Source organism: Myotis brandtii, unplaced genomic scaffold (assembly GCF_000412655.1).
Source record: "Myotis brandtii unplaced genomic scaffold, ASM41265v1 scaffold590, whole genome shotgun sequence".
In the NCBI taxonomy this organism is placed as follows: Eukaryota; Metazoa; Chordata; class Mammalia; order Chiroptera; family Vespertilionidae; genus Myotis; species Myotis brandtii.
In genome coordinates, this window is record NW_005370224.1 from 115,595 (window position 1) to 126,554 (window position 10,960).

At 33.7% G+C, this 10,960-nt stretch overlaps 1 protein-coding gene across 2 annotated transcripts in view; it reads left to right on the forward strand.

Annotated features, from left to right (window-relative positions):
• Positions 1-10,960, forward strand: part of RIT2 (Ras-like without CAAX 2) — a 260,229-nt gene that overhangs the window by 62,553 nt on the left and 186,716 nt on the right. For both annotated transcript variants that reach the window (XM_005879333.2, XM_014550297.1), the window contains one exon: positions 857-913. In XM_005879333.2, the coding sequence (XP_005879395.1) occupies positions 857-913 (57 nt within the window). The remainder of the gene's footprint in view (positions 1-856; positions 914-10,960) is intronic.

The window sequence follows — 10,960 nt, forward strand, 5'->3', positions numbered from 1 at the left end:
TAGGAGCCAGTGGTCCCGGATTGTGAGAGGGATGTCCGACTGCCGGTTGAGGCCCGATCCTGGGCCTCAACCAGCAGTCGGACATCACCCTAGGGGTCCCGCATTGGAGAGGGTGCAGGCTGGGCTGAGGGGACCCCCCCATGCACGAATTTCATGCACTAGACCTCTAGTACTTAATAACTAATACAGACTTCAGAGATGTTTTTGTTTTAAAGATGCAAAAGCTAAGTCCCAGAAAATGTATAAGATCTTTAGTAAAAAGATCTATAACTAATACCAACTGTTTAACCAGAACAAGCCAAGAAGATTCTACATCTGGTTTATATTCCTATTATATCAAGAGCCTTATTTTTCCCAGTTGACATGGCTCAGTGGTTGAGCATCGACCTATGAACCAGGAGGTCATGCATGGTCCATTCCTTGTCAGGACAAATGCCTGGGTTGCAGGCTCAATCCTCAGTGTGGGGCATGCAGGAGGCAGTTGATCAATGACTCTCTCTCTCATCATTGATGTTTCTCTCTCCCTACTCCTTTCTCTCTGAAATCAATTTAAAAATATATTTTTTAAAAAGAGCCTTATTTTTACTTCAGTGCAAGATTTGTTGAAATACACTTCAAATTTGGACATATTTATTCCAGAGAATTATCTGGCACTGTTTTTCACTCTAGATACACTTTTTTCTTATAGAACTTTCTCTTATTATTATCATTTTTGTGGTTAATGTTGTGTAATTAGTCACCCTCAGAAATAAATTGCTCACTAGAACCTATTAACAAATTGATGGGAGTACCATGGTGACTATCATATTGAAGAATTGGTGAATTTTTATTAAATTGAATTTATTTTTTTTTCCAGCAATGACAATGCAGTTTATTAGCCATCAGTTTCCTGATTACCATGATCCCACTATTGGTGAGTAAAACATTCTTTTCTCCTTTAGCTCAAATAAAGATACTCTAAATAAATGGCTTACAAATATTGTTGATATCAGTGGAGAATAAGAAATATATTTTATACCATGACTCAGCACATACACACATTAATATATAATATGTAAGCCACCAAAATTATAGCTTCAAAAACAATATTTGTCCTTACTTCTTGCCATGCATTCTCATCTTTTCCATTCTATTCCATTTCTTTCTGATAAATGATGGTTGAAATACATTAACTTTATTTTGATTTCAGGATCCACTAATGGATATCTATTGCATTTAAAAAACTGTGCTCTGGATAATAAAACTGATATGGTTGTGTGCTTTTTATTTGGTCATTTTCTCACTTTATCAGTGTCTGGATCTTGTAGTACACAAGTAGTTTACCGCGCTAATGGTGCATTTGGAAAGAACTCAAGGTATAGATGTAATTTTGCTTACCATCCTCATTTTGCAGATGAGGAAACTGAGACTCAAAGAGTCAAATTATTGTTAGAGTCAAAAAATCCAGTCATGTTTCATTCTTCCATGCAATTTTCTTTTTATCACATCTAGTGCAGGAACATCGCAATTGGGAACACCTTTTCTTCCTCAATCAAAGCAGAAAATAAGTCTGAAAACTGCTTTACTAATCATTCAAAGAGCCACTTTAAAGAATCAGTTGAAAATTTCCAAGCACAATCTGTCATAGAATTCTTTGTCTAGAAACTCATGGGTATTGAACACATACCAAGCATTATGTCATGGCATAGAAAAACAAATAGCTTCTGGACCCCTCATGGTTTAGATTGTGATTTCCTTTGACTACTCCTCACCCTTTCACCCTTTTACTTTAGTTGGTCTGCATATCTCCTACCCTTACAATGGGTATGATCCTCATTTAGCAATTTTAATTCAAAGTCTTACTGTGTATGTAAAATGCTATTCTGTAAATAATTATCTTGTATATCTTTCTGCAAATCTTCCAGGATATTTGCTTGAATACTACTGCTGAAATAAATGAAATGTACTCATTTTTAAATGTCCCATGATTTAGCAAGACCTCTTCATCAGTTGAACTGAATTAGTAAAATTTAAGTGCAAGCAATTAATATGCTGTTCATCAGAAAGCACTTCCTCAAAGAGTTGACTTTTGTTTCTGAAGCAAAAATAATCACTTTGTAAAGTTTTAGAAGCAATTAGCTACAGTCCATGTTTGATAATCCTCTAAATCCATTTTCTTATTATCTCAATTCTAGAATGTTGATAACTTTGCATACCTATTATGACTTATAGAAGACAAGAAATCTCTGGGCAAATTCTCTGAATCTTTTATTGTGTTGGAAAATTCAACTGTATATCATTTATGAAATCACAAATCACTCTGTTCATCATTTTCCATCATTGTTTAAGCTTTATATGCACTGGTATTTCAAAAACCTACCTTTTGCTCACTAGACTCTCATGTCTATGGCTTGCATAGGGCAATATATGTAAATACACATAAATCTCTCCTTCAAGAGGAATAAAGGTGAAAAATATAATGATGATTCCTTTAGATATCCATGAGGCACATCCATCATTTGAGATTCCATACTCACAAAGGGCCGAAGTCATACCTTAACATGGCTCTAAGTAAAATAGCTTTAGAAGAAGTTTGAAAATGGAGACAGAGCACTTGATTACCTTAAATTCTATTTTGCCATCATTTCATTTCTTGGCATCTCTGATGAAAATAGAGGTTAATAATTTTCCATTGGTATCCTGTTTCAGGAATGTGAAAGTCCCAAATAACTTACTTTTCTCCTGCTCAAGCTACATAACTATAATTCAGTCTGGCTGACTTAATGGCCCCTCAAGAGGAATTTCCTATTACTACATTTTGAAAATAATACAAATTAGAGAAGAATACACCTATCAAGGATACTTATTTCATGATTTATATAATAAATGACTATTTTTCAATTCCTGTTCAGATCTGTTTGTCATCCTACTGAGTAAGACTTTGAATAGTTTTTCTCTGAAATCTTTGAAAGATTTGTATGGTTTTATTATCTCGCTAGATTCAGCTTACAATTATTTTTCTTTCAAATCTACATAAATTCAAAAAATATAGTTTCCCTTTAGCCTTGAGAAGAATTAGGCATATCATCTGGTACCAATATTCCTTCCAAAGAAGTAATTGCTCCCCTTAAGTAGGAGCAACATTTTCAAAGTCAGTAACCAATGGGTCTAGCTTCTGCAAATCCACAGAAAATACCTACGAAGGGAATATTGAAAGGTGTTCATTCTATTATTCCATGTGATGAAATGTCACTTAAAAATTAAATTAAGTTTATGCTAAAGGTATTAAATATGAATAAATTCAAGGTTTAATTTAATCTTTAAAATATCCTATTTCTAAGTATTAAAAATTGTGTTAAGTACACTTTGCTTTTTCTATAGTAAAATAATTATGGAAATAAAAAAAATTGACCAAAGGCCTTGATGTCCAACCTTTCATACTAATAAACACACATGTCATTTTTAATTAACAGTAAATCATTAGAGGTAAGCATTGTATGCAATTCAATTAGCAAACAATATTTAAATGCCTGGTATTTACAAAGAAATCTGTTTATCCTCTAGAACTAAATTAGCCTTCGAGGAATTTTTATTGCAGGAAGAGGACTTAAAACAAATACACAAATATTTATATCTTTGAAGTCAGTTATTACTATAAGAAAGAAGCAAACATGTTACGGAGTTTTGAAAGAATGGGGAGGCAGTTTAGTGACCCTCTCTTAAGCTTTATTTACTGTGATTTAGGATCACAGCTTCCTATATGTTTTAAAACCTAAGAAATTCTGGCTCTCTAGTCTAGAATTCAAGATTCTTTGAGAAGAATTTTCAGAGAAGTTTGGACTTCTTAAAGACCTTTGAGACAATGACCGAGAGAAGTTTGTTTTGCTTTATCCTTTTCATCATATTGTAACTTGCTTGAGATTAGAAATCTTATTGTATATAATTATAATTTAATATGAATTAGATTTCAAGGTGTTGATATTTTCTGCTATAGAATATGGTGTCACTTTCCCCAGGTTCTAATTTGTGGACTGCATATTTAATTCAAATTATTATTTATTAATACCTTCTTATGTTGAGAATTATTTCTGTTCATGTTCACTGATAATCAAATGAATGCAAACATAGAAAGTAAGCATATAAAACCAGGTCACTCCACTTGGCAAATTAATACAGAAGGAAACAAGGTATGATCTCAAATAGCATGTTCTGAGTAATACTTGATGAGCACTAATACTTGATGAAAAATTCTGAACCATGAAGGATGTGCGTTACTTCTCAGTTACAGAGCATTATAACTTAGATTACATCATGTGTGTAATTGGTGTTTATCTCTCCCTCTTCTCAAACTGTTATTGTTGCCCCCTTCCTTCACAAACCTATAAAACTTTACATTCACCTACTATGTGCTGGTTCCCATGCTACACACCAGATATATAAAGATAAAAACACAGTCTGTGACTTCAATACATTTCAGGTTGGGTTGGAAAATTAGTAAGTATACAAGACCATGTGATGCGTTCACTGGGAAAAAACACACAAGATGCTGAAGGAGAACAATGAAGGTGCATCTTGCATGACCTGAAGGGACGTGAAGTACATGTAGAACAGATGTCCTCTGCACTGAGTTTTGAAGGATGCACAGGAATTAGGCAAGTGAAGAGGAAGTAAGAATAGATATTCTCAGAAGAACAAAAAATATAGGCTCCCAAGTAAGACAATGCAACATGTAACTAAGATGGAGAATTTGGGGAACCGGAAGTCCTAAGGATGAAATACATGACACAATGTGCAGGTTGGCACGAGGAAGGAAAAGATTTGCCAGATCTTTAAAGAGTGTATAGGACCAGCTAAGGGTTTAGATCAGTGATTCCCAAAGTGGGCGCTACCGCCCCCTGGTGGGCGCTGCAGCGATCCAGGGGGGCGGTGATGGCCACAGGTGCATTTGTTTTAACTTTTTTTGTATTACCTTTCTATTCTGAGTTCAATAAATAGTTTCATAATTTCAAACTTCAATGTTTCTAATTTACACCTTTATTTACTATATTTTACGAAAAAGGTAGAAACATTAATACATATATCTTTCTGTTTAATTGCTATTAAAATTTAAAAAAAATTAATTTCCAGGGGGCGCTGAGTAATATTTTTTCTGGAAAGGGGGCGGTAGGCCAAATAAGTTTGGGAACCACTGGTTTAGATAGAGATAGTTCTGTACTTTTCTCTGAGATAAAAATGAATATTGCTGGCAGCCTACTTAACTTTCACATTTAGATAGATCCAAGGCAGACAAAAGTGAACATGCCCCGACTTTAAATAATAACTGGTTATCCCTACTAGACTTTACTTCCTTCAGGATTCTTTATCATGGTAAAGCCCTTAATTTACCAGGATCTCATGCCAGAAACTCAAGAGAAGTCCTTGATAGCTATTTCAACTTCTATATTATGTCATTCATCAAACTTTGTTGTTTCTACCATCTAAAAATATCTTGAATCTGTCCCCAGCTCCCCCTAATTTCTGCTGCCTTCTTATTCTAAGCCACCTCCATGTCCAGTTTGGACTGGTTCTTCTAATTGGTTTTTACACAGGGTCCAGAAATCTGTATAAACACAAATTTGCACTGCTAAACAGTTCCCAATGTTAACAGAATACAATTCTAAGAATAGAGTGAAAATTCTCATGGTCTTCTTACTTTCATTTTCACACTTGCTACCCATCACCCCTTTTGGGGGGCTTCAACTACATCTGCCTTCTTTTAGATTCACAAACTAGCCAAGCCCCTTTCTGCCTTAGGACATTTTTGCACCTATTTTAACTCTGAATGCTCTTTACCTCTCCACCCTCCATTTTGCCTGTTTAACTTGTGCTTTGATCAAATTTCAGCTTAAATATTACTTCCTCAAAAAGTCCCTTTGAGAGTATTATAAGTGAAATAAGTCAGACAGAGAAAGACAAATACCATATGATTTTACTTATATGTGGAATCTAAAACAAAATAAACAAACCAAATAGAAACAGACAACAGACTAACAGTTGGGAGTGTAGGAGGACTGCATGAAACAGATGACAGTATTGAGCAGCATAAATTGGTAGTCATAGAATAGTCACAGAGATGAAGATTACGGTATAGGGAATATAGTCAATAATATTGTGATAACTATGTACGGGGCCAGGTGGGTACTTGAAGCATCATGGGGCCACTTTGTAAAGTATATGACTTTCTAACCACTTTGCTGTGCATCTGAAATTCATACAGAATGATATTGAATGCAAATTGTAATTGAAAAATAAAAATAAATAAAAAGAAAGCCCCCTTTGGCTTCCCAAAATAAGACCTCTTTCATGCATTCTGTCAGAACCTTGAATATTTCCTTAATATCATTTATCTTTATGTAATTAAATAATTATTTAGTTAATTATATGTTTAATTAAAGAGTCATGAGAGTAGGAACCCCCAATATATAATTCACTAGTGTTTCCCCAGACCTTTTCAGAATGCCCGGCATATTGTAGTGCTGAATAAATATTTGTTGAATAAAAAAATTGGGTGAACAAATATTTCTAGCAAAACATTCACCATTTTTAGATTTTGCTACAGTTAATTTTTGAGTCCTAGAAAGCAACTAATCAAATGTGTGCTAGTTAGTGTTCTTTTGTAGAAATTCCCTATTACATTAATGGCTATTTCTTAACCTAAAATAGTTACCAAAAGAAACTTTCCTTGAAAAATTAAAAGCACTATGCATGCATACGTTATTATGTCTTCTGCTTTCTATTTTTATTCTCATCTCCTGCTTCTTCCTCTATATTTAATATATTTTTAAAAATAGGTTTTTATTGATTTTAGAGAGAGGGGAAGGGAAGAGGATAGAGAGATAGAAACATTGATTGGCTGCCTCCTGCAAGACCCCTACTGGGGATCCAGTCTGAAACCAGGGCATGTTCCCTGGTGGGGAATTGACCTGCTAACCTCTTGGTTCATAGGTTGATGCTCAACCACTGAGAAAACCTGGCTGAGCCTCTTCATTCAATATTAATTCATAAACAAATATTTGTTGGGAAGCTACAATGATCCAGGCATTGTACAAGGCACAGGAATAAATAGCACATAAAATTAGGCAGAAAGATGTTTCTTATTGATCTTCCCTGCTTAATTTTATTTCATCATTCTTAAGAGCTGATTGTATGTCTTTATCTGGAGTCCAATTGTCTCTTTCTCTGGTTGCATTAGGATGACTTCAGGTCATTATATAAGTATAGCACACAATCTGATTAGAGTAAACTGGCCGTAAGGACCTATTCAATAGTTTCTTTGGGTTGCTTTTCTTGCAGAAGAAAACAAACAAAAACAACCCCCACAAGACTGCTTTAACAAACAGTACAGTAATCGGTGATCACTTTATGAATTTACTTGGCCATACATTTATTCAGTACCCACAGTGCCCAGAAATTCATATGACCAACAATTTTCAAGCGGTGCATACATAGCCTATTTTCAAGGAACACATACTCTTGTAATTGATTCAGCCATGAATGCTTTTCCTTGTTCAGTGATTCAGACCTCCCATTTCACTTACTAGCCATGAATACTGCATAATACACTCATGTGAAAGATTTATATTCTTCCTGAGCAATCGGTAAGAACTGTAACTAGCTCAACAGGAAAAGAATAAAATGCCATATCTGTAAAAACAGCAATGTTCTTATAGTTAGTCATTTAATAGAGTTTTCAGATAGTACCATAACCATGGAAACATTCAGTTAACTATGTGTGATGTTGACTATATTCATTAGCTAATTAAAATTATCTGTGGTTGCCCTGGCTGATGTGGCTCAGTTGGTTGGAGCATCATCCCATATACTGAAAGGTTGTCGGTTGGATTCCTGGTCAGGGCACATACCTAGGTTGCACGTCAGTCAGGGCATGTATTGGAGACAACTTATCGATGTTTCTCACATTGATGTTCCTCTCTTCCTACCTCTCTCTCTAAAATAAATAAAAATATATCCTTGCATGAGGATTTAAAAAATAATAAATAAAATAAAATTATCTTTGGTCAAACTAAACAGCTAGAGACATATACCAATTCTAGATATAGGTGCCCTTGAGAACAATAGTGTGCCTACAACAGAAGCACCTCTCAACATTTTCTATGCCTATTCAATGATTATAAGTGGGCACTTAGTATGAAGTCAAATACATGATAGTTATACTTTGTCTCTGTTTAGTAGTTAATTTTTAAAGACATTGTAAGTACTCTATTGGCTCTTAATGAGCAATCTTGCATAGCAATTAGAATGAGGGGAAATATTCATACTGGTATGTACTAAAAAGTGGCCATTATTGCTGATAAATGCAATATATGAGATAAAATTATTTTAAGCATATCTTAAAAGAGCTAACAAAATTTACATTTACTTCTCCTAATTCATGCATGTGTTGGGTTTTTTTTAAAAAGGACAGCGTAAAATATTCCACATAGGAAATCATTTAGAACTATAACACATCTTGGTATTTTCAATTTTTTAGTGGTATTTAGATTAATTTACCCAGTGTCATATGTTTACAAATTTGTTGAATTAGAATCTAAATCCATATTTATTTGACCCAAAGTTGGAGCATTTAACTACTGCCTCCTAATTTATGGACTCTTCAAAGTGAATCTTTGTCATTAGCCATGGCTGATTCTGCTTAATACTTTTCGTTTAACTAGTGTAATTCTAACTACTATGTTGAAATGATTTCTGGAGAACAAAGAGGTCAGCTCTTTGACATTTCATATCAAAGTTGTCCATATCAGCATGCATTTACTCAGCATGAAATGAAGACATGGAGAGAGACATTTAGGTAAGTTTGACTCATGTAAATAATGAAATGAACATGTCATACATATGTCCATTTTCTACAATTTGCTTTCTTTGATTAAAGACAGTCCCAGGGTGTGCATTCTCACTGGGACAAAGAGAGATGGAAGCTAAAATTAGCTATGTGGAAAATCAATTTGAAAACTATCAAGCACCAAACCAATGCGAGCAACTATTTTTCTATTAAAAGACAGTTCTAAATATTTTATTTGATTAGTCATGTGATAATAACAGTAATTAAATTCTCCAGACATGCATTTTATCTATGAAGGTCAAAGTTATTTGCCAAGTTATTTTGGGTTAGAATCATGCCCTGAATAGATTCATCTTTGTGCTTATGTGGCTATCTGAATATTTTATATATATTAAAGAAAAACCTCATTCTGTTTTTATTCAGAAGCTAGATAGTAGCATTTTTAAAAGTCAATCAAAGAAGTTGTATGCATATATGCATAACCCATGGACTCAGACAATAGGATGATGAAGGCCAGGGGTGGGGGTTAAGGGCGGGCTAGAAGGGGTCAATGGGGAAAAAAGGGAAAGTATGTAATACTTTCAACAATAAAGATTTTTTTAAAAATCAATATTTTTTTTCTAAGGTCCTATGGAAAAAGACATGCAGGTTATGATTATTACAGTAGCTTTCTTAAATATGTTTTACATACTCACAACTGTAAACCTACTTTTGTCCACCTCTGTATACGTCATGCATCTAGGAATAGTGAAACCTTCCTTAATCAGAACCAAATGAACTAATTGAAAAATTCTCACCAGTGGCTATATGAGACCATAGTGGACCATTGTAAGAAAAGCCAGGGCTATAATGATCAGTATGTGGTTGGTGCTGTAGCCTTAAACTTTTAATATGTTGGCATGTGTTATATATGTTAGCCTTATCCCAACTATATTAATTTTTCAAGTTGTATATTTCCATTGAGTTATGCTTTTATCCCTACCCTCTCTTCACTCTAATCCTTTTAAAGAGTTGTATATACTAGTTATTCGCATTTTCCAAACTCCTATTCACTCATTTTAAATTATTTTTTATTGTTGACAGTATTACGGATGTCCCCTAATTCCCTCTTATAAAGGGATACCTCAATCTAGTTAGTTAATATATACCATTTTATGCTATATTATACATATCATATTTGTTTTCATATACAATTTTATTATAGTTATTTCTAGGTTAATTGGATAACCTATGGATAATTAATTTTAACAATTTCCTAAGGATGGACAACTTATTTATTTCTGGTTTCACTCTTATGTAAACAATACTGCAATAAATATCCTCCTTAGGCTAAAACATGTGTTTCTATAGGGTACACACTGATAAGTGTAATTGCTAGGCTATAAGGCATATGAATTTTACATTTTAATAAAAATTACAATATTACCCTCTGAGGAGACATATAAAATTCCATGACAGCATATGATGTAATTTTTATAGCTTGCCCAACACTTAATATTTACATTTAAAAAATTCTTTGCCAAATGAATGGAATATTATATCTCATTTTTGGTTATTTGAAACATTTTTGATATGAAATATGATGTACAGAGTGTGTACAAAATGAGAAGCACTGCTCACTAATTTATCACACAGTAACAGCTCATATAACTAGCACACAGCCAAAACAGTGTACATTGTCAGCATCTCAGAAGCACCTCTCATGTCACCTACCAAAAACTGCACTCTCTATAACCCCAGATTGTCTTTGCTTTTCTTAATAGTGTTAAAATGAAGCAAACATCCTGAAGCATTTAGTATAGTTTTGACCATTTTGTAATACTTATGCAAATGTAATAGTTCAGTCTACATTATTCTGCATCTGGTCCCTTACATTCACCATTATGTTTGTGAAATTTATCCATGTTATTGCACATAGCTGTAAAAATAGTTAATTTTTGTTTATTCTATGGCACTGTGCAGGTTATTCTATTGCTATCTATATAAGTAACATGTATGAGAATTTTCCACCTTAATTAGATTCTTCTTCTTAATAGATTAGTCTAATCCATTTTTTAGTCTAATACACGTTTTCTTTGTTTAGTGGTATATATGGACTCATTCCTGCTATCCTATTTTGTGTTTTCTATTCACTGTGATTAT